The 27,119-nt window shown below is 28.5% G+C and overlaps 1 protein-coding gene across 1 annotated transcript in view; it reads right to left on the reverse strand.

The window, feature by feature from the left end:
* Positions 1-1,751: 1,751 nt before the first annotated feature.
* Positions 1,752-27,119, reverse strand: part of LOC145833015 (uncharacterized) — a 31,688-nt gene continuing 6,320 nt past the window's right edge. Inside the window, exons 5-49 of the mRNA XM_082940218.1 lie at positions 26,882-27,030; positions 26,270-26,432; positions 25,695-25,745; positions 24,996-25,177; positions 24,294-24,474; positions 23,845-24,035; positions 23,337-23,505; positions 22,569-22,688; positions 21,801-21,912; positions 21,549-21,636; positions 20,754-20,967; positions 19,776-19,957; positions 18,298-18,478; positions 17,627-17,701; positions 16,801-17,009; positions 16,429-16,579; positions 16,029-16,070; positions 15,479-15,660; positions 14,993-15,140; positions 14,460-14,504; positions 13,941-14,131; positions 13,230-13,377; positions 12,939-13,001; positions 12,342-12,517; positions 11,552-11,723; positions 10,540-10,947; positions 9,768-9,848; positions 9,245-9,559; positions 8,969-9,028; positions 8,833-8,874; positions 8,544-8,705; positions 8,138-8,219; positions 7,905-8,068; positions 6,762-7,620; positions 6,173-6,263; positions 5,576-5,772; positions 5,191-5,315; positions 4,911-4,943; positions 4,801-4,842; positions 4,194-4,365; positions 3,831-3,903; positions 3,246-3,382; positions 2,791-2,896; positions 2,360-2,483; positions 1,752-1,924 (exon numbers count right to left, since the gene is read on the reverse strand). Of these exons, the coding sequence (XP_082796344.1) occupies positions 1,920-1,924; positions 2,360-2,483; positions 2,791-2,896; positions 3,246-3,382; positions 3,831-3,903; positions 4,194-4,365; positions 4,801-4,842; positions 4,911-4,943; positions 5,191-5,315; positions 5,576-5,772; positions 6,173-6,263; positions 6,762-7,620; positions 7,905-8,068; positions 8,138-8,219; positions 8,544-8,705; positions 8,833-8,874; positions 8,969-9,028; positions 9,245-9,559; positions 9,768-9,848; positions 10,540-10,947; positions 11,552-11,723; positions 12,342-12,517; positions 12,939-13,001; positions 13,230-13,377; positions 13,941-14,131; positions 14,460-14,504; positions 14,993-15,140; positions 15,479-15,660; positions 16,029-16,070; positions 16,429-16,579; positions 16,801-17,009; positions 17,627-17,701; positions 18,298-18,478; positions 19,776-19,957; positions 20,754-20,967; positions 21,549-21,636; positions 21,801-21,912; positions 22,569-22,688; positions 23,337-23,505; positions 23,845-24,035; positions 24,294-24,474; positions 24,996-25,177; positions 25,695-25,745; positions 26,270-26,432; positions 26,882-27,030 (6,863 nt within the window). The 3' untranslated portion in view covers positions 1,752-1,919. The remainder of the gene's footprint in view (positions 1,925-2,359; positions 2,484-2,790; positions 2,897-3,245; positions 3,383-3,830; positions 3,904-4,193; positions 4,366-4,800; positions 4,843-4,910; positions 4,944-5,190; positions 5,316-5,575; positions 5,773-6,172; positions 6,264-6,761; positions 7,621-7,904; positions 8,069-8,137; positions 8,220-8,543; positions 8,706-8,832; positions 8,875-8,968; positions 9,029-9,244; positions 9,560-9,767; positions 9,849-10,539; positions 10,948-11,551; positions 11,724-12,341; positions 12,518-12,938; positions 13,002-13,229; positions 13,378-13,940; positions 14,132-14,459; positions 14,505-14,992; positions 15,141-15,478; positions 15,661-16,028; positions 16,071-16,428; positions 16,580-16,800; positions 17,010-17,626; positions 17,702-18,297; positions 18,479-19,775; positions 19,958-20,753; positions 20,968-21,548; positions 21,637-21,800; positions 21,913-22,568; positions 22,689-23,336; positions 23,506-23,844; positions 24,036-24,293; positions 24,475-24,995; positions 25,178-25,694; positions 25,746-26,269; positions 26,433-26,881; positions 27,031-27,119) is intronic.

A 27,119-nucleotide genomic window follows, 5' to 3' on the forward strand; every position in this document is an offset into this window, starting at 1 on the left:
ATAATAAGTCTCTTTGTTATTGGTAATCTGTAATGACCATTCAACGCAAATGTTTTTCAACTTCTCGCTTTAAAAATTTGTTGTTTGTTTAACTTGTACAAATATCAACCACACAAAGTTTATAACTAACTTAAAATAAATTTTATGCATTTTTTAAACTAGACAAATGTACCGCTATATTTTTGTAACGTATAGCTTTTTGTTTTATTTATAGCAAAATTATCAAGTATAATACACACAGGGTCTGTCTACTACCTTTACGCAGAATCAGAGACGTATTTTGACAAGCACAATCCTGTAAAGTGTCTCCCATGCATACAAGGTATAAAGGAATTACAGGTAACAAAAGAAAATGTAGAGGTTAATTGATACAGCTTGTTTTTATATTGTTCTAAATATCTATTTTAAACTTATCTAAAGTTTTATATAAGTATAATAATTAAAAAAAAAAAATTTTGCTAAGACTTTAATTTTTTATATCTTACAATTTGTTCAAAATATTTACATCTAATATTTTATAAGACTATTTTTAAAGATCAGTGATGATACGATAGACTTGGGATTAGATTTTACTAACATACCTTCCATTAAAAGTAAACCGAAAGATTTAAAAGTAGTAGAACTAGAAGACCTTAATGAGTATTACAACATCCACGGTTTAGTTGGTGACGACAGTTGCACATGCAATACTGAACAAGAACGAATTATAATGCTTTTGTAAGTTTTTGTTACATTAATTTTTGTTTAAATTAGACTGTATTTAAATACAACTAATTTAGATTTTGTTTTAACTAATAACGTAAATATTTTTTTCATTATTTTAAATATTTTTTAGTTTAAAGGATTTTGAAGTTGAAATTTACAGATAATATTCCAAATTCATTTAAATAACAGTTTTACCTAATTTTCCGTAAACAAAATAGTCTAATATAAGCTTAACTTTACAGAGACTCGAAAGTAAATCATTCTGATATCAAAGATGAAATAGATAATATGTTTAAAGATGATAGCAGTTCAGATGAAAGCTCTAATGAAGAATCATGAATATTTATAGTATTGTTTGTTTTAATTATTACATTTAGTTTATTTGTCTTTCGGTAATTAAACTTATACGAGAAAGGTTGAAAGAATTTTTTTTGATTTTTCTATTAAAAAGTTATTCTTTTTATAATGTTTAACAGCATAAGTTATCATAATTTAAAGACAAAACAGTATTTTTTGGTAATTTTTTTGATCAAAACAGGTTTTATTGTACTATACCAATATCCACAAACGTAGAAAACCGATTTGAGTAGGATCAACGATTAACAAAGACGTTCTTCTTTGATCTTAAAAAATATCATGAAATTTTTAAAGACTTATTCAACTTGAATCTTAACACACACAACTATTTAGGGTCAAAATTTAAGATTAACATTTTAACATCAAGTCGAAACATATAAAATGTTAGTTTAATTAAATAAAAAGCAGTTTTAACAATTAAGTATAAAAATGTTTAAACTTATAAAGCTTTTTTTGGTAAGTAATAACTTAAGATTACCAAAACTTATTTTCAGACATTCAGCTCGGAAATCGTCGAGTAAAAAATTTCAGTTTTGAATTATTTCAGTTTAGATTACAAAAACTGTAAACAGGTTTACAAAAATAGCTCCGTCTTTGTTTTCTGTAGTTAAAGTAATACAAAATAAAAACTCTTGGAAAACTGAAATTAGTTTTATTTAAAAACAAAGTACAAAAAAACGATAGGCATTTATACTGAAGACACCTTAGTAAAAGTAAAACAACTTAAAACATTAAAAATGGTAGAAATAAAACTAAAAGTTTTTATGATTACAAAGTACTTTTGTATTTACAGCAGCATTATAATAAAAAATCTCTCAAACATTCTCGAAACGTCTCTAACATTCTGGTAAACTTCTTTAACCTACAAATAAAAATAAATAAATTTAGAACAACTAGAAAAACAAGCCTCGTTAGCATAAAAATATCTATAGTTAAAAAAAAACTAAAACACTTTTTTTTCCAAAACGTAGAATTATGTAAGTTAAAGTCTAAGTTGAAGACCAAATTAATAAATAACAAAATCTTGTACGTTTTGTTGAAAAGAAAATAATTGTTAAATAATTTCTTATACCAAGTGCACAGTATTAAGTTTCTAAGTTAATAGTTTATTTAAAATATGCTTAGAATACTCAATTAGCACAGAAGAATATTCTTAAAATCTTTATCACCATTTGTGACTGTCGTTATTAAAACTAATAAGGTAATTACTAATTAAAGTATGTCTACTAATTTTTATCAACATTTTTATTAAAACAAATAAAGTATTATTTATTTGTATGTTATTTCATATACTAACTTTCTGATCTCAGTAAGTTCATCAGATCTTTGTTTACATTTTTTATAAAGTTCTTCAGGTTTCTGAATTTTCTCGTGTAATAAACTCTCTCCTCCGACGGTTTGGTGCTACCGTACACTATTTTCTGTATAATAAAATTTCAGAGTGAAAAGTGTTAAAAACTTTTGATTTAAGTAATTTGTTTTCCATTATTGGAACTGCGTTTCTTATTTGTCTTAAAAAGTAGTAGAAATGTAAAAATTAAAATCTTTAAGACATTCAAAACTACAATCCTGGGTTAACTAGATTATCAAACTAAAAACATTATAGTATTAATTTCATACAATAGCCTTCCTTTAATTCTAATTCGGTAGCAACATTTCTTTGCGAAAACATTTCATCAGATGAAAACAAAATTTTTTCAAAAGGAATTAACATAAGTATCAACTAACTTTCAGTTCAGGCTTTTTAGCACCATTAGTACCGACTGCAATCATTGTGAATCCTTCTCCAATGGCCAAATCTGCTTCATCTGATAAATGCTCCTCATCACTCGCTCTGTTGTGTTAAAGATTTTTTTTTATAATAGTTTTAAATGTGTAATTTTTTCTAAAATAATTTTTTCTGAAAAAAAAAACAGTTGTAAGAAAAAAGCTTTTTAATCACAAAATTCCTTAATCAAACTGTATTTAACAAAGTTCTTCCGAACATTTCTTGTACATTTATAAATATTTTACATGCACCAAAAAAACGGAAAACTAAAATAGTCTGTTTCAATGACTTCTTTAACTTTATTTAGTTTTTTACAGAAGTTTACAGACTAAATTTATAACTATTATAATAAGTATCATGTGAAATAGAATCAAATTAAAAAAATTATACAAATTAATAAAACAACCATACTTACTTTCCGTCTGTGAGCACCACGATGACTTTCTTCAAACATACGTCATCAACGTGTTTGAAGTCGACGGTTCTTGCTTTTGTCATCGCGTGCGCGGTGTACGTCGTGAATCCGTGCAACTTGATCCTGTCTAGCGCTGACTAAAAGTGCAAAGTTATTGTTTTGTATAACTTGTCTTAGAAATTACTTAAACTTATTTTATTCTTTCTAAAGTTTATGATCTAATTAAGTAGATAGAATAGGTTTTAAATTAAATTTGCTGAATTAGTAACTTGATCTCATTCAGTGCTGACTATAAATGTTGCAAAAAAAGTTTTAAATTAATATAGTTTAAAAATATAGTTACTTTTTTCATACTTATATCTTTTTATAGTCGGAAGGGAATTAATTATTACGTTATTATTTTCAAAACTTTGCTGAGTTTGGTCATATGAAAAAGGTTAAGTATTAAAAAAATTTAAGTCAAGGCATTCAGTAAAAAGTCAAATACAACCAAAAATAAGTTTGTTTTTGTGTTACATCAGTCGGAGTGTTCAGAGATGAATATTTTTTACACTTTTACATTCCATAACGATATTAGAAACTCACGTTAAACCCAACATGATCTTTGTATCGTCCGAGGGGTATATCAGTTACAAAGTACCGCTGGTTGCTAAGAGCCCTGTTCAAGGGTGATAAAAAATATTAAAAACATCAGAAGTATCAAAACAAAATTTATTTTCAACTAATTTGATGTTAAACGAAAATAAATTTACAAGCTTTTATAAACTAAATACATTTGGTTAAAAAAATTTTAAGGGTTATTTCAGTTAAACCTAAAATTATAAAAAAATTTTTTTTTTTCATTTTTTTATGGCAAGTAGAGTCATTGTTAGCTAATTAAAAAAGCACATTCAGTTAAAATTTATCAATAAAAGCACGAAGCTATTTGTGAATGGAAAATTTTCTCACTTGTCGTTGTAGAAGTGGGAATACTGCATGACACCGAAATCGTTTTGGCTCAGGTCGAACTTGGAAACCACCTTCCTGGTGAACTCGATCAGATCCCTGAAGTGGTTTCCCTTCGTCATGGACGAGGAGCCGTCGACGAGAAACATGCAGGAAAGTTTTCGGGACGGGCAACCTGGGAAAATGTGAAAAATTTCAAAAACTTTATCAAACAATTTGTTTTCAAATCTTTACGACATATGATTTTAAACAGAGCCATTTTAAGTCTTCTCCTAAAAATATTAGATGCTAGATTTCAAAACTGTAAGGTTTAATATCGGTTAAAAAGTTTTGAAACTTTATAATTTGAAACTGAATCAAATTTGTTTTTAGGATGTTTTTATTTTTATTTTAGAAGAACTTTTAAATGAAATAATTAGTTACTTAAAAAATGAGTTACAGGAGTTTTTTTTAAAGCGTTTTTTGATAATGTTCAATAACTTATCTTTATAATACGTTATCATAGCATTTACTTCTAATTGTTTATTTTAGACATAAAATAACTTTTGATTAAATATCTTAAGCAAAGATTTTTTTTATAAAAAACAACTAAAGATAAAAGCCAATTTACCATTTCTGTCAGCTTCAGACAATGTTGGATTCTTTATTATATCTGTAAATATTGTTTAAGTTTAAGTCATAATGTTGTACAGTTGATTTTATTTTAAAACAAAAACTTACTTTTTGAATGTTTTTTCAACAGTATTTCGGTAGCTGTAAAAATTGGTTAAATTTATATTCTAATCGACTGACTGAAATATAAACTATATGCGGTATAATGAAAGTTATTACTAAGAAAAATTAAGTTTTAATGACAATAACTAAACATTTTAAGCCTATAGTTGTAATAAACTTTAAAATTTAGTTAAAAAAATTCATGGCGTGTTAATTATCAATTGATAAAAAAAAGTCATGACTTGACCGCTAACTACTTTTATTGAAGAGTTTTTTTAATACGTACATAAGCACTGTGGGACGACCATTTTCTTTAGAGTTTTTTTCAGATAACTTATTTCATTTCTGTTGAATTCGTTCTTACAATTGTCGTAAGATTGCAATAAAGTTTTCTTGTATTCGTTGAAGCTCCTGTCGTTTTTTTATAAAATTTTAATGTTTAAGAAGAAATTAAATGTTATTTTAACAATTACTTCTTTTTTAGAGTAAAAAGTGATAAAAGGCTGTGTGATTTTTGTTTACTTTTACGTATGAATATTTTTCACTGTATCGTAAAATTTGTTTTATTATTCTATTATTCAACACAGATAAAACATTTCCGAAATGTTTTTTTTACAAAACTCTTTCTCTAAATCCAAAGTTTAAAAAACAAAAGCAAGAAATTAAATGACCTGCAGAAGGGCATTATGGAGTGGGAATCGCCTTCCACGAAGTTTTTGTAGAAGTCGATTCTGGCCACTTGGTGGAACACGCAATCGTACTCGTAGTAGAACACGTGCGGGGGAAAGTACTCCCTCTGACAGAATATTTCTTCCTGAACCTGGAACATTTGCGGGTAGAACTCGTAAAATCCCTCCAATATTTCGTCCTTAAAATTGAAAGGATTGCAGGGTTTAAAACATTAAGACTGTTAAAATATTATACATTGAACTAGCTTCAGAAAACTTTTAAAATGATCATTGTATTGCGAATTTTATTTAAAATATTATTTTAGTAGTGGTATAACGTTTCAAGTCTTTTGTCTTGTAAACTAATTTTCATCTTAATTCAGCTCAGTTTTTTTTTTAAATCCAAATCACAACAATTTTTCATTCGAAACACGCTCATGTTTATACTATTTAAAAAGTACTTTTTAAGAATAACATAATAAAAAAAGCTTTTTTTTTTAAAACTTCTTCTCCGTTAGTACTGTTTTCATTACAAATATGTAAACACATTTGTGTTGAAAATATTTAAAATAAACTAATTTAAAATAACTTAATACCAACATTAGTTTGAAGATCTTCCTCATTAGAACTGTCCTCATTGCAAATTTTTATCATTGCTGATACACAACTGTCGTAGTGATTTATATTTGACCTGGAAAATATATTTAAGTTTTTTGAAACAAAGAAACTTTAAAGTATTAATAAACTTCAAAAAAAAAACAAATTTCAAGCTTTATTTAAATTTATAGTTTATAAGCTAAGTTCTATTTTTCAATTCTTACAATTTAATAAGTAGCCTGTTTAAACTACTTTGGTAAATAAAGAGAATTCTATCAAAGGTTTTTAGCCAAAAAATACAGAGAACTTTTTATAATTTTTTTCAAAGGTATAAAATTAATAGCAAAAATATTTAAATAAAGATAAGTTAGGACTGTAGATTAAAAACACTTTAGAAAACAAAAACTAAAGTTTATAAAATGTTTTATCAGACTTACAAAAAAACTAAGTTATAATAACCATGTTTAAAAATAAATATACAATGTAAAATAAAGTAAACTAGCAAATTTATTATTTCAAATAAACATATTAAAGAGTAAAAACTTAAACACACAATTAAAAATGCTTACTGTAAAATAACTCAAAAACAAACTTGCATATTGTTTGTGTGGGAAACGGAAACCCGCTGAAAAAGGAAACGGTGCAAAGCCAAATCTTGTCGAAAAAATCCCCCATGTCACAACGTGGAAGGAAGTCCACTTTCTCCTCACAATTTTTATTACTAGGTGACGCTGTTTCGTAGTCGGTTGACGTCACAGTTTCCATGGCAACCGACTGCGTTGTTCTTTGCTCTTCTGTTGTTTCCATTGGTTCGGTTGTGGTTTCTGGATTTGTTGTTGAATTTTCTGCTTTGGGGTTTGTTTTCGGTTCAGATGCTGTTTTTAAAGGTCCTGTTGTAAAATCAGTTTCTAGTTTACTATTGGTAGTTTTCACACTTTCAGCTGTCACTATCACTTCAGTTGTTTTTACATTTTCAGTTGTTTGTGGGTTTTCAGTCGGTTTTAGGTTTTCAGTTGTTTTTACAATTGCGGTAGTTTCTGGACTCATAGTTCTTTGTACGTTTTCGGTAGTTTGATCTTTAGCAGTAGCTTGGGTTTCAGATTTAGTCGCTTCTGTTGCATTTTCGACTTTTATACCTGGTTTCGTTGTTGTTGCTAATAATTCAGTTTCTTCAGCATTTTCAGATACATCTAATTTTGTCGTATTCTGAACTTTTTCTGGTGCTGTTGTTGTTTCATATTCTGTTTCAGCTGAGGTTTCTCCGTTATTATTGTTTTGATTTTTTTCAGGGAATTGGGTCGTTTTTGTTTCACTAGTAGTTTGATCACTGTCATGAGATTGGGTTGTTGTTTTGTACGTTGTTGGACTATTAGTAGTTTTAAACAAAGTGGAAATCATTTTTTCAGTTTCTTTGGTGAAAGGTGAAGTTTCTGTCGTTGATTCATCTAAATCTGTAAGAAAATATGCTATTTTAAAGCTTATTAAAAACTATATAGGTACTATTTGATTTATGAATACTATAATTCCTTTTAAAGTCTACTGTTAAAAATTCTGTTGTGAATCAAATAGTTATACTAATACAACCTTAAACATTTTTGTCAAAAGTATACAAAAAAAAACTAATTTAGTTCTTATGATTGGACTAAAATTAAGCAACAATTTTACTAACACTTTTTTTTAACCATTAAAATTATAATAACCGTTTAAATAATATTACAAAGAATATATATTGCACCGTTTTCTGAAGTTTTCGGTGTTGATCTCTCAAGAACCATTCTTGCAGTTGTCATCTTAACGTTTGCACTAGTGAACTGTGTATCGACTTCGTGACTTTCAAGCCCAAGGTTTTGCTCCACACAGGTCTCGTTGTCACAGCAAGTAGATGTGCACTCAAGCATCCTGATTTTAAAATTGTTACTGTTTGTAAACTAATGTATATATATATATACATATATAATTATTGTATACCTCATGTTTAAGTTATTCTGTTTCTTCAACAAATCGCAATTGTAACTGCAGTCGTTGTAACATCTTCCTTCCGTCAGTAATACTAGAAACAGTAAAAAACTCATAAACAATTTCTAAAAAGGATTTATGTAAAAGTTTGTTAAAACGATTTTTAAAATGAGAATTACAGAACATGAAAATATTTTATTTTAAATATAATTCAAAAACTGAACACTTGTATTCCTTTAGAATTTACAAGCCTTAAAAAGAGTATATTTTTCATAATTCATAAAGTTTTATAACCAACTTAAGTAATACAAACTAGTCATTGTGTCGTCATTGTATAGTGAATGGTGTAATGCTGCTGATTGAAACTTTAACTTAAAGGGTAAAACTGTTTTTAGACAAATTTAAACGAAATACAAACTAGTCATTTCGTTGCTGAGAGGTAAGTAGTTTGATTGGGTCGTAATGCACTTTTGCCCGGCAGGACACGTCGTTTCGACGATTTCCTTCCTCATAGTCGCAATGTTGTTCACCCACACAACTGTGCCGATCATGCAGGTTGGACCCGGTAAAATTGGCTGCTCTGTGGTGAAAAAGTGATAAGTCTTAAATGATGATCTTTGAACTTGTATCTTATATCTAATTATGTCTAAAAATGTCTGTATTAATTTTTTAAAAGATAGTTGACTAGAAGTAAATAACAAATTTACCAGTAGTCCTGACAGTGCCAGTTGTAGTTGCAGTGTTGTTTTCTGCAAAATAACAATATACATGATACAAACAATTTATATATATACAACATATATAAATTTACTTTAATTTAGAAAGTTGTCAAATAAAATCTACCTGGTAGAAGGGAATGAAGGGTCGAAAACTTTTTAGTTGTTGGAACCCTTGTAGTAAATTCTGCAAAAACAATTTTGTTTAACCTTCTTTTTAAATGAACTACTTTTGAACTGTAAATCAAGCTTTACTTTTTCTAATATACTTTTAGTATGCATAACTAGTGGTACAGTTCATTGGGAAAAAACCTAAGTTTAAAAATTCTCCAAACTGTTTTTTTTTATAATTACTAAACTAAAGACTATGTTCAATACATTTTGTATCTATAAAAAGTCTTACTCTGAGTTGTTGTCTCAGCATTTGGAGTAGTTGCCTGTTCACTTTGAGAAGTTTCCTGATTATTTTGAGTAGTTGTCTGTTCACTTTGAGAAGTTGTATGTTCATTTTGAGTAGTTGTCTGTTCATTTTGAGAGGTTTCCTGATTATTTTGAGTAGTCGTCTGTTCACTTTGAGTAGTTCTCTGTTTATCTTGAGTGGTTTTCTGATTATTCTGAGTGGTTGCCTGTACACTCTGAGTATTTGACTGCTCACTAGTCGTAGTATGCGCCTCAGTAAACCAATCATGAGTAATAAACTGTGTAGTCTTTACTTGATCTATAATTTAAAAAGAAATTAAAAAGCATAGTTTTACTCATAAGTTAGATGTTTACTTAAAAAGCTACAACTTTATATTTTATATGTCTACAAATTTCATTAAAACATACTCGGCCTTTTCTATAAAATTTGTTTTCGAAGTAGAGTTTGCTTAACTTAAATGTATTCTTACTTTAAAAAATCTTAAATCATATGGAAATAATCTTACTTTTGGTCGTAGCTTTCTTTAATGTTTTCGGTGAGGCTTTTTCTTCATACTTTGTCGTCAAATCCGGCATCCTTGTTGTTTCTAAAGCAAAAGTCTAGATTTAATTTTATATGAACTAAGAATATAAAAAAACTAGATATTAGTTAGTACTGCTACTTATTTCTAAAATACGAACTAAATAGAAATTTATATACCAGAAACTAATAGTTCGAACTAGTTTGCTCAAAATTGGTTCTAAAGCGCTGGTATTGTTTGTTAAATGTATAAAAAAGTCTTGATAAAATTTACAAATTAATAGACTGACGTAACTTGGACTTTTTTGATAAAGTTAGTGAATTGCTAAGGTATAGTCTATTTGAGTTAAAAGTATGCTTTACATTTGACAACAAACAAATAAACGTGATATAATAAGATGAAAAATTTATTAATTTTTACAAAGTTTAAAATATCACCAGCAAAACTTCTGCAGACACCAGATAGTTGGCTAAAAAACATCGATACAGCTCTGATAAAATATTTTTTTAATAACACTTAATTTACTGCGCGTTTGTTTTGGAAAATTGTTAAACCGTGCACAAAGTGCAAAACCTATATAAAGCTTACAGCAGTTTTAATTCACTGTCAACTTTTATGTTTAACATGGCTTTTACTAAGCTGTGTTTTTAGATATTAATGCATTTCAGCTTGCGTTTTCGCCTGCTTGATGCTTGCAGTAAAATCAAAATTCAATCTATATTTTCCAACGTGTCTTGTTAAAGTGATTTAAACCAACTTTTAGCTGTGGTAGTTTCCATTGTTGTCGTCGGTTCTTCCGTGAACCAGTCGTGTGTGACGAAATGCGAGGTTTTGATTGGACGAGATTTCACAGTTGTACTTTCAGGTTGTGTTGCAGGTTCAGTTTGGTTTTTAGTTATTTGTGCTTCGGTTGTTGCCGTAATTTCTGTAGCTTCTGTTGTTGTAGCTTCTGTTGTTGTAGCTTCTGCTGTTGTAGCTTCTGCTGTTGAAGACTTTAGGGTTGTTGTCTTTAGTGTTGTTGTAGTTGCTTTAGTTGTTGTTATTCTTGGGTTTGTTGTTGGTTCTGTTGTTGTTCTAGGGTTTGTTGTAGATTTTGTTGTTGTTTTGTTCTTTGTTGTTGTTAACCTGGCAGTTGTTGGTTTGTTGGTTGTTGTAGTGACCTTGTCTGAAAAATTTTCGTTTGTTCATTCAGCACTTACACAGGAACGTATTAAGAGTTTTACCAAACAGTTTACGAATATTTAAAATAAGAACACGGTTAAAGTAATTTATAATAAAAAAAACAATATTTATATAAGCGAAATAGGTTGCTTAATTTTGTTTTTAATATTTAAATTAAATCATTTTGCACATGAATATGGTGTTGTGGTAAAACTAGTTGAATGTTTGTGATTTTGAATGTAGTAGTAGAAGACAAATAAAATAAGTTAAATAGGCAACATTTTGATAAATAAGACCTAAGATAAAAAATTTTTTTTATGTTATTATTTTTAACAAAAAACTTTATCAAACAAAAATCAAATGTGGAAGCAATGTTATTATTGAAAGTTATGATAAAAAATCTATATTCAGTAACTTTTTACTTTGTAGGCATTCTTAACACAACACTAAAGAGTGTACTTTACCGTAAGGGCATATTAAAATTAAACAAAATGCAAAATTTGTTTTTTGTACTCATTTTTTTTTGATTCAAATGTGCTTGCTTAACCATAAGAGCGTACTTATCAATTGCGTATTTAAGCATAAATTATATCTAAATATTTACTCACACGCTGCAACTGAGGCAAGGAACCCCTTCTTGGAGTATCCAGAGTCGCTTGTGAACCTCAACAAGGCGAATTCGGTGTCAAAAATCTCGTAAGTGTTCTTCCTCGGTGTTCTGATCGAATTCCTGGTTATTTCGGATCCCACCTGCGCCCACCTTCCGTTGTCGGTTTTTAACTGAAAATTTAGTAGTTTGTAAAAGTTTATCTTTTCTGTTCTTCATTTAACAAAAATGTTATTATAACCAAGCTACTTAAAATAAATAAACAAGAAAATTGACAGTTATCAGCTAAAATGTAGTTTTTATGTAAATTTTGACCAGAATTTCTTGTTATTTATGTAAATAAAAGTTTTTGATAAAAAATCAAATACTTTAAAAATATCTATATAAACACTTAACTCATTAAGTTTACTTTTATATATTTAAAAGATTAGTGGTGAAACTTTAATCATTTGTAGTGATTTACCTTAAATGAAAAGTTCAATTTACGCTTATTATGACCAACGTAAAGTATTTCACAAATGATTTAAACAAATTGTTTTATCTTTACTTTAGACCAGGGTTTCCCATAAGAAGAAAGTTTAAGATTTGGGCTATAAGGAGGCATCGGTCAGTAAGTCAGCGAAAAAGTAGGATCGTTATTAAGTATTGAAAGGGCGATGTCTTAAGATAGAGGCGATTTCTAAGTTTCAGCGTTTTTTATAAAATAAATTTAGGAAAACCCGCCCCGTAAAACAGACTTAAATTTAACCTGTTTATTCATACTTGTATAAGTCTGTGTACACAACACCAACCATGAGCTTATCACAGCATTTCTCCACAACAAGTTCCTCCATGAACAGTGTTAACACGTGATTATGAGGAATGTTTATCTTCCAGGTGCAGTTTGCATTCAGTGGGTAGTTGTCAGGGTAGTCCGGAGATGTTATGAACTGCTTCGATTCGGTGGCGTTTATCTCATACTTGCATGCTGGAATAATAGATATTAAAAAACTAAAATAAGTAAATTATAGTGTTTCTATCATAGTATAGTTTTTGTTTTGTTTTTTGAATGAAACTAAAAATCTCTGAGAAATTAAGTTTAGTTTTAGTAATTGTTTTATCATTTTTCTCAACAATTTTAGGAAAAATTGAGATTTATTTTTGATAAGCCACTAAGTTTTATATAAAGTATACATATTTACTAATTTTAAGACTTTAGTGTTATTATAATTGTTCAATAACAATAAAAGAGTTTTATCTATTTCTTTTTACCATAAGTTTTTATAATAAGGTTATTTACAAACAGCCAGAAATTAACAAATAATTTTAATTTTCATTTTTTAATAATGATATTAAACAGCACGTAAAGCAAAACTAAACTAAAAAAAATAAATAAGTAAAAAACAAACCAATGTCGGGAGCCTCTGGTGCTGGTGTTGTCTTGAGCAAGGGATTAGTTTGACCATTTTGACCTTTAAAATGTATAAATCAATATGTTAAACAAATAGATATTTGTTGTTTTATTTAAAACTGTTTTATAGTGCTCTTTAGTTCGTAGATCAAGTAGAGCAATGTATATTTTTGTTATAAACAAAACAAGTTTACACATGTTTCGGACTTGTAGCTTAATGATTAAAGTTTTCGTTTCACGCTGGAATTAAAAAGTGTTCAGCTATAAAAATGTTTACGATGTCACAAACCTACGACGTATCTGATGAGAAATCCTGATTGTTCCACCGAACTGTCAGATTTGAACTTTATTATGAGAGTGTCACTGTTGGTCCTGTAGTGGGTTTCCTGAATAAAATCTCCTGATATTTGCATCATTTTTTCATTTCCGTCGAATATCTGCAGTATTTGAGCTCTTAATATGAAAAATAAAAAAACAGTTTACTTTATTTAATCGCAACAATTAGCTAAAACCGTTAATTTTTTAAAACAAATAAAAAATAATTGAATTAATAAATTTTCAGCTGCAAGTTTGATTTTGTAAAATAAAATAAAATTAAGTAGTATTAAATAAACTTTGAAATTTAAAAAACGACTTGATTTTAAGTTAGAGCAAGACACCTTACAAATTAAATAATTTTATATTGCTTAAACCAGTTTCAAAAATTTTAAACTTAAGTCGTTCATGAAAATATAATAAAAAGTTTTAAATTTCAAACATCAGTCTGTAAAACAAATGCTACTTGTTTTGAAGTTTTACAATTAATAATTTAGTTGGTTTCAGACCATAGTAGATAACTAAAAGATTTAAAAAGTATAATAAAGTGTAAAAAAGGTATCAAAAAAACATCCAAAAGTCTCCAAAATAATTAATGAGCTACTTTACTAAACAAAATTTAATTTTTTTAACTAATGAAAGATATAATAAGGTTAGTGAGTGTGAAAATCATTCGTTCCCAAACCTCCAAATGATCGCAGCACTGTTCAGTTTGCAGCTGATCAATGCTGAAGTGCACGAAATTATCACCACTATCACTTGGTGGCGCCCTTATAACCCACTGGCACCTTGATTGCGGGGGGTAGTTGCCAGGGTGACGAGGTGACGTCACTGTTTGGGGAATTTCCCTAGCGACCAGGTCCTCCCCGCAACCGTCTGTTGTCAGGGAAGGTTTAAACATAATATTTAGATTTTATTAGTAGTACATATATAAAAAAAAAATGTTTAAGAGATAATACCGATATTAGTTTTTATTAAAGTTTTTATCACACAAATAGCATTTCAAAGTTTAAGAAAATCTGTTGTAAAAAAAAAAAAAAAATTATGATTTTAATGCTAAAGTTTAAAAATTAAGTATAATAAAAATATTAAGTTTTTTTTATTTATTATTTTTAGAGTTTTTTAATTTAGACATTACAACAATTATTTTATAAAACATATTTATCAAAGCTTTTTGGTTTACAAAATTAAGCTAGTAACTAACAGGCAATTGCTTGAGTAGTTGTCACAGGAGTTGTAGTTCTTCTAACTGAAACAATTTTTCAATTTTATATGAAAATTAAACTAATTATATTAGCTATAGTTACAAATACTTTAACTGTTTTTGTTAGCTAAAACGTATACTAAACTTCTCTTTGTATAAAATATTAATATGTTATATAACTTTCTAAAGGCTATATAAGAGTTTATTTTTATAAAATGTAGTTATTAACAGACTAGAATATTATACTCCTAAGCCTAATATAACCAACTAATTTTTTTATGCTTAAGTTTAGAAATTCTTTGTAAACACAACAACAAAATTAATAGTTTTAATGAAAAGTGTCAAAACTTTTTATGATCTTTAATAATTAAAAGTATTCTATTTCTGTAGTAGAAAAAAAATTGTTTATAACTATTGATACTAAGTACTTAAACTTTGGTTAAAAATCAGAATCAACCTAAAATTGGGTTGTTTGACTATTACTTAAATTTATTTTTGTTTACTATGTCATTTTAATTTAAAATTTCACTGACAGGTGTTGAAATGTCCTCTTGCTCCTTTGGATTCTTCTGAGTTGTCGGATCTAAAGACCATGGTGAGTTCGGATCCCGAAGACACAAATCTTCGTGGAGAGTTGATAAAACCTGAAACTTCTCCTATGAGTGTACTGCCTTCATATATCTGAATATAGTATAAAGTCTTTGTTAAAAAAATGTATGTACGAATATAGGTTAATAATGTTTTAAAATAAATTTTAAAAGTATCTTTTTAAACTGCATGCTATAATCTTAGGTGTTATTTTTTTGGCTGTGTTTAATAAATTTAGTTTTATTTTCTAAAACTTGAAACAAGCATCTAATTAAGCTTAACTGTTCCGTGCTTAACAATTTCGTAACAATATTTAGTAATAACTATACGTATTTCGTGTAACAAAACAAAATTTATTTATAATATTTTTTTATTTTCCAACTAATAGAAAAAAATAGTAATATTAATCTCTATGCATCTATGCAACTAACATACAACTTGTCGCAACAGTCTTCAGTTTCTCCCTGATCGATGAAAAGTTCGATATTTTCGTCGCTAGTTGGCGCTCGCATCACGTAAATGCACTCAATCGCGCGCGGGTATTTAGACGGGTATCCTGGCGTTTCGAAAAACTGAGGATCCTCACTTGCTGTCTTGTCGAAACCGCAAACACCTTTAATTTAAAATAAACTAAAACAGAACAATATTTTTGCATACTAAAGTTTTTTGTTTTTATACTGTGCTTCAAACCATACAGTATTTAATAAAGAATTTTGTTTACTTTGTTGTAATCTATGAACTAGTTTTTGTTATTTTAATCATTTTTATAAACCTCTGATAATTTAAACTTAATTTGGCAAATCTAATCATATTTTGCAAGAAATTCAAGAGTCTTGTAAGTTAAGGTTTTTTCTTTAAACAGTATAACTAGCATCTAATTAAGAATTATCAAAAGTAAATTAGTTTGACAATTGCTAGGCTTAAAAAAATTTCCAACTAAATGAAATTCCTTTCAATAAACAGTGTTATTTTCAAACTTACTAGGTAGCTCCAAAGGTGTTGGCTTTTCATCAAATGTGTAAACTAAAAAAAAATAGAAAGTTTTACTGACACTTTAGGTAAAAAGTATTTCAAAAAGCAGCATATAAAAGCAACAGCAAGTATTAGTTTGGATTTTAAGTCTTATGTCATACAAATTTAAGTAATTTATAAATTTGTAAAGTGTAGTAACCGAGCTGATAGTAACTTAGCTTTAAATACTTTTGAACAAAATGATAGTTAAACTTGATTTGTAGCACTCTATGTAAAATACTGTCAATAACTGTTGAAAAATTCTTATGTTAAGCTTAAACTTTGTTTTAGTCTCGAATTCGTTTTGTTATGACATCTGGCGTTTTTTCACTAATCTCATTCAACGATAATCATGAAAAATAAAAACAACCTGATCTGGTGATTCCCCTGAATCCCCTACCAGCCATCTGAGCGTCAGAAGTGAATACAACTTTTGCAGTCTGCATCGGGTCAAACAGGTAGTAGAAATACTTGTCTGAATTCTTCGGTTGATCGGTGATTAGTACACCGTCCGCGTACACCTTTAAAAATTACGTCAAAAATCAACCGAAGCTTTTCGAAGAAGTCTTGTCAAACGTTTTTATTCTTCACCAAAGTTTTGTCACTTTTATGATCATTTATGACCTCACATAAAGATACCTCTATTTAACGAAACTTATATCCTTTTTTACTGACATAAAAACTAATACAAAACAACTAATGTTTCATGACGTCACACATTTAACTTTATGACGTCACAAACCTCGACGGAATCGCAGCAGGGTTCTACGTCGACGTCGCCTATCGTCAGCTGAACGCTCTCACCACCAAGCGGCGCTATAACCCACTCGCATTTCAAAAGTGGCGGGTAAGCGGAGGGGAATTCCGGTGAGTGAAACATGATGGGCTGGTTGCCAGGGTTCAGGTTTCCGCCGCACGAGGTGTTGTACACGCTAGATGGCGTCGTTGTTGCTGATAGTAATATTTCTATGCTTGAATATCAATATAAACAAAATTTAAGCAAAAGTATTTGGTTTTGTAGTTGGCGTGTTTTAATGAATCAAATACTGTTGTAACATTTTTGATGTCAATTTTGTTTTGAGAACCTTTGTTTGTTAATTGAGGTAGGTATAATTGAAAAATAATATATTTTTCTGTAGTTTGCTTATCAAAAAAACAATACTTGTATAACACTTAGACTTCGTTTTTATTTGTATATTACATAACTAATAATGAACTAACTGGTTTAAATCAAAATTTAACATTGGATTTAAATAGTATAATTATGCATACGATAAAACTATTATTTCCAACTAAAAAACTACTGTGTAAATTTACTTTTAATTAAAAATTACTTTAATTGTAGTTAATAAATTGATAATCACACAAAGTTACAAATTGCCTTTTTTATTAACCAAATTTGTACTTATAAAATCTAATTAATTTAGCTTAGTTGGTACTATTAAGTGTTTCTACAGTCCTTTATAGTAGATAAGTAGTAAACATTAACGCATACTTAGAACTTTTTGGTTAAACAGTATTTTCTAGTAGACTCTTTATAGGTTGTGTAAATTTATTTTTATACTTACGCAGTATAGTTGTAGTAGTAAATGGTCTTTCAGTGAAAGGAGCATTTTGACTTTCATCGAAATCTTCGGGTAGATCTAATAATAAAATCATTGCTAAATTATTAAATTAGCTTCGGGTAGATCTGAAGTTTAAAAAAATTATTGCTATTTTGATACTTTGATTCAATGTTTGTAACTAAATGATTTAAAAACTGTAACTACTGTTATTCATATTTGTTTTGTTTTATACTATTATAAAAAAATAGAAGTAGAGAAGTAATTTAACTTTGTTTTACACATTCTGTTTAAGACTAATAGTAGTTATTGAGTTGTTGAGAAAAACATTAAAAATATTTTGCAAACAACATTAAATTAGGATACTGTTGAAAAACTTGATTATGACGTCACTTCTCCTTGTCAATATTGCTTTTTTTTAATAAATTTTATCAAATCTCGTAATTGTGCAGTGCAGTTAGTTTTTTAACTAAGTTAAAAGAATAACAAGTTTTATTGTACAAATAGAAAACTTTGGTTCAGTTTAACAATAAACATAGTTTTGTAAACTACCTAAAGTTTCAAATTTTAGGTGTAAGACATATGCAACATGTTGTTTTTGTTTTACAGTAAATATTTTAAAATGTTCGTATTACAAAAAAAAAATTTTTAAGAAAGTTTTACTAGTATGACGTCACCTTTCGCCGTGTACGTGATCCAGAACGCCACCCTCTGTCCGTAGTTGTCACGCGACTTGAAGTGCATTGTGATGAAGGGGTCCCTGCTTAGTAGGTTGAACCCCGGTCGCACCTGTGATTCCTGCAGCGATAAAACGAGGTTCTGCTCGCTGGCGCCCTCTATCGTTCGCGATGCGTAAAACTGTGAGTTTGTGATAATTAGTTTTACAGTATGAAATAAATGTACTCATTGTTTGAGTGAAATAAGTAGTTTGTTCTGTTTTTGTTGTACAAGCTTTTAATTTTGTTAAACATTTAGTCTTTTCATCAGTAAACTTATCAAGACATTTGTTTTATGTAGTGTCAGTTATTTTCGTATACTTTCTACCTAAGTATTTGAAATCAAATTAGGCCAAGTTTAAATAAAAGACCAGGTTATAAATAAAACTTTTTCAGATTTTAGGTTTTTGTTAGCCTTTTAAAGGAAATATGAAAAGCATACAAAGCAACAAGTTTTTGAAACGCTACCTTTTTTACTGATTTTACCCGCTTTTAGCTAAATTTACCTTATAAAAAATTACTTGTTCAAGTTTTTAAAACAGTTTATTTACGTATATTAACGTTAAATTTATAAATTTATTTACATTCGCTAAAAATAAAATACATATTTTTCATATTTGGCCATGAAATTTTTCAAAAATTTTTAAAAAATATTTGCAACCTAAAAGTAAAGTTTATAATTTCTTTGGCCAAAAACAACATACAAAACATTTTACTTTATTTGCAACTCTTGAAATTTTTCTATGAAAAGTAGTTAAAAATTACTCAAATTGTTAATGTAAACATAAAAAACATGTTAAAATTGGAGCTAGTTAATGTGACTAAGCTAGAAATCAGAACGCAAATGTGTAGAGAAAAAAGTATATAATAGTTAATAAAATATTTCGTAAAAATCAGCAAATATTAAGTTTTTTAGTGAAACAAGTAAAAACCAATAAAGTTAAACATATATGTAAATAAAGTATAAACAAAATTTTAAGCTTCGTAATAAAAGTGAGTTAAAATTTTTAAAAGCGAATACATTTTTACAAATTAAAATATTATCAATCTGTTACCTGTTTAATAATACTAAATAAGCTCCTTAACCTTAGCTTCGTTTTAATTTTTCTTATCAGCGAAAAACCCAAGTAGCCTCTAACTCGTTACCTCTTGTTTCGTGAAAAAAAGAAACAAAATACCGTAATTCATACATTTAGTAATGAGCAAACAATAATTAACAATTATATTGAGTTAAAATCAGCAAATCCTTAGTAGATTACTGCCTACCAACTTTCTTCTATATAAATTTTATTATTACAAGTGTAAACTCAACAAACTTCTAGTTCGTAAAAAGGTGAAAAAGGCTAAAACACGTTCATACATAAAATGTGTTAACAAACTTCAAGTTCTTCAATAAAAGTAAACAAAGCCCACTATCACTACAAGTTTCATCAACAAACCTCTAGCTCGTTCCCCCATGTTTCGAAATCATGGAAGTTGAGATGCACCGACTTGTTGCTGTGAGTCTGGATAACCCACCAGCACTCGATGTTGATTTTGGGTCCGTACGGAAAACCGGGGGTGGTCAGGTTGTTCGGATGATCGGTTGCCACCAGATTCGTGATATCGTACCTTTTATACTCTGCATGTTGTAATTGTTTGTAATTTTGAAAAATTAAAATAAAAAAAGTACAATCTCAAAAGCACAATTACAATCTCGAAAACACAATAACTTTAATGGGAAAAAAAATTTATATGTTTAGCTAAAATAAAAAACTTAGGATGTTTATTTACTTGTACCTTGCGAGTTAGTTGTTGTGTTTGTAAACCATGATAGGTAATAAATCATATCAGGTATATATATATATATATATTTTTTATTTATTTATTTATTTAGTTCCTCAAGTTATACTGTTACTACAGCACACTAATCAAACCTTAATTTATTTATGCGTACTTATCTTAGCAATTAATATTTTAACGGCTAAATCTAGTTGATTTTTTAAAACGTTTGACTTTTAAAGTATCTATAACGTGTGTACTACAACTTTTAAACAGTGCAGTGTTCATTGCTGCAATATTTCCCGCTTCACAGTACAAATGTAGCATAGTTAAACAACTAGTTGAAGATTCTTTAAAGTTATTAAACTTAAAACTGGTGCTGATTCTTGGTGACATCATAAAGAATTAAATTAAACCAAATATTTTGTTTGCCTCGGGCATTAACGTACTGTATATTAAAAAATGCTTGTTGCAAGTACAAAAAAAAATTGAGCAATCACCGATACTTACATAGCTTCCCAAGCCTTATGACGTCATTACGCGTTGCCGCTATTAACAACGAAATCTCGTTGGCTTAAAAGATCACTTAAGTGTGAAAAATGTACAAATCCGACCTTTTTAAAAACATAAGATAAGTATAGTTGAAACAAACGAACCTTCAACATCCACCAGCTCTCCTTCGTAATCGAGCGGATTCACGGCCTCGTACGTCAGCAGCCACCCTCTGTGCTGCCCCCTGGCGTCAGTGGTGAACGAGAGGTCGACGTAGTTGAACCCGGACATGTACAGGATGGATTCCCGCCTGAAACCTGAGACCACCATGGGGTTGTCCGTGTTTTTGTAATCGTTCACGTCCATAACGTTGTATATCTGTGAATAATTGTTGTTAACAAGAGAATATATATATATACATAGATAAATAGATAATTGCATATGTAAAAGGTTTTTATTGTCAGAAAGAATAAATCTATTTATTTATGTAATAATTGTATATCTAAGGATAACCTTTGGATGTCAAAGAGAATCTTTGGATGCAAAACTATAAATTAAAAAGTTATAAAGTAAGATTTTAAGTCTAAATATACTCTTTTCGCTTATGTTTCGTATTATAGCGTTGATATTTCTTTTGCAAAGATAGGTTACATATTTCTTTATCTCGCACTTTTATTTAGCCTTCCGGTTTTTTTATATACTAGTTAAAAAGAGTTAAAACGAAGAGTTATGATCTTTATTTTTATTATGTTTTCAGTAGAAAGAGCATTTAAAATGTCAATTAACTGCGATTTAAAATAAACAAATTTTAGTAAAATTAAGTATCCCTAACTTTACAAACTTAAGTTATAAAAGTTTTGTGCTCAAGAAATATTCAAAACAGCAATAACATTGTAGAAGCAACAGTTATTTTTAATGTTTTGCTTCTAGCAGTACATCTCTACAAAAAAACACCAAACCTTCAACTTATCGCAGCACTCTTCGGTTTCGAAGTTTGCGTACACCCTGATCAGGACCTTCATGTTTTCTGGCGCGGTTATGGTCCACCTGAAATGGCTAATAAAATTACATGGCGGGCAACTTACGTCATCAGGTAGTAGGTATTAAATTAAAACGTAACAAAAACAGTCAGTCGTTCTTAATTTGTTTTTTTTTTATAAAATAAGTAAAGCAATTGTTGAGGAAAGTCTTAGCGAAACTTAGTTTATCACCTGCAGTCCAGATTTTGCGGGTAATTGACGTCATCATTGTGACCTGGTGACGTCAGCACTCCTTGTTGCTTGTGCGAGGCTGCGAGTTGCATTGGTCCGCATACGTCCGTACCTTTGAATATTAGTAATTTTAATACATTATAAAACATTTCTTGTTTACTTCAAAATTGCACTTATATTTTTTCTTTTTTTTTCTTTCATTAATAACTTTGTTATAAAAAGAAAGTATTAAACTACGATTTGAGTTTTATCCTATAATGGCTGAAACTAAAAATTTAAACTTTTAAGCTAATTGTAAAAATACATAAACAGAACAAAAAACATACTAGTTTATTATGTCACAATATTACGATAAGTAGCTGTATACAAGTTTTTAAACGAATCAATCTACAATAAAATACATTTATTTCAGCTAAAAGTTTCATTTAAATAAGTTAACTGGAAACTGTTTCTGGAATTTTAGTATTGTAATTCGAAAGTTTATTAATATAAGTTCAGAAACTAAGGTAGAATAAAACCATATACTAATTCAAAACTTGTTTTAAACAAACTATTGTGTTTAGTTATAGCAATTAGTTTTAAAGATTAAAGAAAAAACTATTTCTTATGAGAACCATACCAGAGGAACTAAAAATAAGTTATTATCTTTTAACATCAAAAATCAAATCAAAGTCAAACGCATTTTTGTTTATTTTTAACGTGTAAGCCAGTTTAAACTTCTTATTTGGTAAAAATCTTGCAATTAAAATAAACAAATAAAAAACTCACTGGTTCCTTCTGATAATTCTTTCTCATCAACAGCTTCTCCTAATTCATTGTCATAATAAACCTCTCCTACGTCCGTGTAATGAAGATCCTGAAAATGATTCTGATCCGGCTCAGCGGGAACTAAGAATTTGTTAGTAATATATATATATATATATATATATATATTAAAAAAGGTTTATTTAAAGATGCAAAACTCGAAGGACTCGAGTTTCGTGACTATTCACTCATCAGCTTCAAAACAAGTTTAAAATAAAGCACAAAACAAAATCAGTAATGAAAGTTAAAAATTTTTTGCATAAATAGATTATGACGTATTTTTGAAACTATCAAAAATCATGCAAATTGGCTTGTGCAAAAATTAATATACCAATCGACAATAAACTAGCGAAAATTCATATAACTTCAGTGAGTAACTATAACTTTCATTACTGATTTTGTTTTGTGCTTTATTTTAAACTTGTTTTGAAGCTGATGAGTGAATAGTCACGAAACTCGAGTCCTTCGAGTTTTGCATCTTTAAATAAACCTTTTTTTAATAATAAAGCCCTCAAGATGGGCTCAGTGTGAAAAATTTAATTTATTAAGTTATATAACTTAATTCTGTATATATATATATATATAGAAAAAAAATTTGGCGTTTTTTTGAAAAATATTATAACTAATGTATTATAAGTATTTAAACTTCAGAAACGTTTTTTTTTTAATTCAAAACAAATTCAATAATACTTTTGTTATGCGGAAACAACTTTAGTATTTTTTTTTACAAACCTGCTCTCGCGCTTATGTTGAAACCCTGGTACGAGTTGTAGTCGTCGGATGTGAAGTGAAGCAGAACGTAGGGTTGTGACGTCACAAGGAAAGGTTTGAACACGTTTCCGCTGAAGACGCTGTTTAAATTAGAAGGGGTGGCAAGCTCCGGCTCCAATGTGTCGTATATCTGTAATGTATATACTTTTGAATATATGTAATTTAATTTGTATAAACAAGTAAAATTCTTCTTGTTTATGAAAAAAAGGATTGTGGTTGCTGTTGTATCGTATATCTGAAAACACTGTTTTAATAACGCAAAAAAAACATCTTATAACCATACAAAGTTAAAACTAAAACATTATTTAAAGCAATGCTAAGAGTTAAATGAATAAGTAAAACACTTCAAATTACATTTACGAGATACGAAGCTAGATAAAAACAGCGGCAGTTTATTTTATTTTAAAGATTTATTAAAATTTTACAAAAATAGTTATATAAGTAACCTTCAAATAAAATAAAGACTAACAAATAATTTATCGCAGCAGTCTTCCGTGTTGAAGAAGTTCACTTCCATCCTGATATTATATCCGCTTGAAGTCGCTATCCGCCACCAGCAGTCGTCTTCGTTGTTGTAAATGCGCGGGAAATTCAGGCTCGTTAGCTCCGTAGCGCTGTCTTGCGGATGAATGAAATAGTTTCCACCGCACTGCTGTCCTTCTGTGGTTACAACTAAAGTTGAGGTGACTTAAAAATAAATAAATAAATAAATGAATAAATAACACTATTTACTGGGGACTGCTAGCTGGGAATTATAAGAAAAGCTAAAATAAGTTGATGTCTTATAATTAAATAATATTATATAATGTTTAGACAAACGAATTATTAACACGACACAAAAAACTACAATGACATAAAACACAACACGTAAAAGAAAATAAAACTAAACAAATACAAAAACAAACAACATATTCTAACCAGTTGACTTATAGCTGAGCATGAATCCTTGCCCGTTCTTCTTGTCATCTGAAACGAAATTCAGGTATATCCTCCTGGAAGGTATCAGGTGCGCTTTCAGGTTGTCAGGTTTGTAGTGGCCCCTGTACTCCGCAACCAGGTTCTCCTCCTGCAGGATACCAAACTCCCCCTCCGAGTATATCTGTGAGTTTAGTACAAACATATAAATAAATTATAAAAACAATAAAGAGCAACATAAAAAGTATTCTTGAAAATGTATTTATACAAGCTGCCACTACAAGTATATCTATGAAAAAATAAACTTTCAATAGAATGTAAATTTAAAGGTATATATTTTTTTTAAGAAGTTGACTATAGGTTTTACAAAATTATAACGTAAAAGCAAAACAAAAATTTTTAATTTGGTTTATTTTTTCCAAAAACAAGAAAACACCTTGGAACATATCTTTAAATTTTTTTATTAAAAAAAATCAAACTTTTTACTAGTCGCTTAAAAAAAGGTAAATTATTTAAAATAAAACTAAAAAATATTTCAAATATTTAAAAAAAACAAGTTCATCAAGTATTTTTTATGATATATGATCAAACTTTCAAATATTTGCAGCAGTCTTAATTCTTAAGTTTTTTTTTAAATACCGAGCAAAATAAATGTGCAAAAATTAAAAAAAGTTTTTTTAAATATGGTTTAATTCAAAATAATACCTTTAAATAGTCGCAGCAGTCTTCGGTTTGGAAGCTGAACAGCTGCAGCTGAATGTGTCGGTTCCACGGGGCCTCGATCATCCACCAAACGTTCTGGTTATCCGGATATCTGCCCCGTTCATCCGACGGTGAGTACAAGAAGGTGAAATTCGAGGCAGCAGAAAGTTTCACCTCGTTTATCACTGTATATTTATATATTTTTTTCGTAGACTATTGAAAAGCGTGAATAACTACTACTTCGTTTTTGTAATGGATTATTATTAGATTATATATCGTATAAGTAAATTTTGAATACTTTTACAAATTAGTTAAAGGAGTTTTGTTTGCGTACTTCAAGTTTGGTTTCAGTTGTTTTGCGAAAATTGTTGTATAACGTAACCGTTTTGAAATATTTTTAATAAAACTCAGGTTAAAAAAATTTAAATGCTTAAACTATTATGTCTTAACTTTAATTACTTTTAGACACAAAAGTTCTGATCATGAAAGTATTTTCATTTTTAATAAACACAAAACCATAGTTTAACTTTTTTAAGCAAATAAGTTGTAAACAAAAATTTTTCTGTGATTGCCATTTTTAATTTTAGTTGAAAATAAATATGATTAGCTTTTTATTATACACGCACAAATTTAATTTCAGTTAAAATGTTAAAAATTATTTCCATTTTCATTCAAAGTCATTCTTTACAATATTTTACAAACCTTTAATTCTTTTATTACGAGCTTCTTTTTGCTTGATATCGTCCTTAACATCTATAAAAAAAAATTTATTGAAATTATTTGAAACTGTTTACTAGTATTTAAAGTAATAACTTTTACAATATATAGTATACTACACAAAAATTTAACGAAGCGAGTTTTTAGAATAACACTTTTGATACTCAATATAATATAAAATAGACAACTCAAAACTCTATATATAATATAAAACAAATTATTAGTTTGAATTTAGTAAAAATATTTGTAAAATTAAGAACAATCTAATAATTTATATATTAGCTGCAAAGCTATAGCAAATTAAAACTAACTGAAATAAATCTGCAAATTCAGTTAATAGTTTTCATTTAAGTTCTTAAAAAACATTAATAATATTTTAAAGAATTGTTTTTATATACAAAAGAGCAAGTATTTCTTCAAAAATCCATTCCTAAAAATTTCAGCTTACTTTTTGGTAGTTTGTTACCATCTTGAAAAAAAAAATTTTTTACGAAACACAAAACTAATCTAATAAAGACATTAAAACATTTACTAAAAATAAAACTTTTAAAAGTACTAACCAATAACAGACGAGTAGATAACGTTCATGTCATAGTCGACTCTGTGCAGACTCGATGACGTAACGGTGACGTAGTGCGAAGGTGACGTCACTTCGTTGGTTTCTTTGTTGGGAAAATACCCTATTCTGTTACTCGATGATTCGTTTGATTTCGTATAATAAACCTGTTTAATTAAGAGTTTAAAAAAAAAATCTCAGCAATACTATCAAGCTTGTAATGAAGTTAAAGTGTGATATGCCCTGTTTTGATAACAAACAACATACTTTAATTTACTATTTTTTAGTACATAAATAACAATTTTTCATAGAAAAAAAATCTTCATATTTGTTTTATGAATTACAACTAAACTAATGGTTTAATAGCTTACTTATTAACAGTCTTTAAAAATAAATATTTTAAATGCTCCGACTAAATTTATAAATATATTAAAGTATAAGCAAATAAATACAAAATAAAAACGAAGACAATAAAATCACCTTGAAGGTATGAAAAACGTTCTTGTTAAAAAATTACACAATAATTTTTTATACATATATAATTATATTTTTTCAAATTACTTACTTTATTTGAATCTATATAAAAAATAACCATAAAACAAAAGAATTAAACCACCTCGAAGAAATGGTTAATTTTCGTGTTGAAAACAGCCTTGACCCGCTGGCCCGGACTAGTGACCACCGTCAGCTTTGGGCAACTGAATAAAAGGTCGGAGTTGTAAGTTAGGGATTTTCCCTCTTCCAAGACAACCAGCTCGGCGCACACTGCAAAAAAAAAAACCAGCGTAACAATGGTTGCGACTTTTAAACTTATATTTGAACTTACGTTACAAAATATGTTTATAACTTTCTTT

This window comes from Thalia democratica, chromosome 4 (genome assembly GCF_965202585.1).
Source record: "Thalia democratica chromosome 4, ktThaDemo2.hap1.1, whole genome shotgun sequence".
In the NCBI taxonomy this organism is placed as follows: Eukaryota; Metazoa; Chordata; class Thaliacea; order Salpida; family Salpidae; genus Thalia; species Thalia democratica.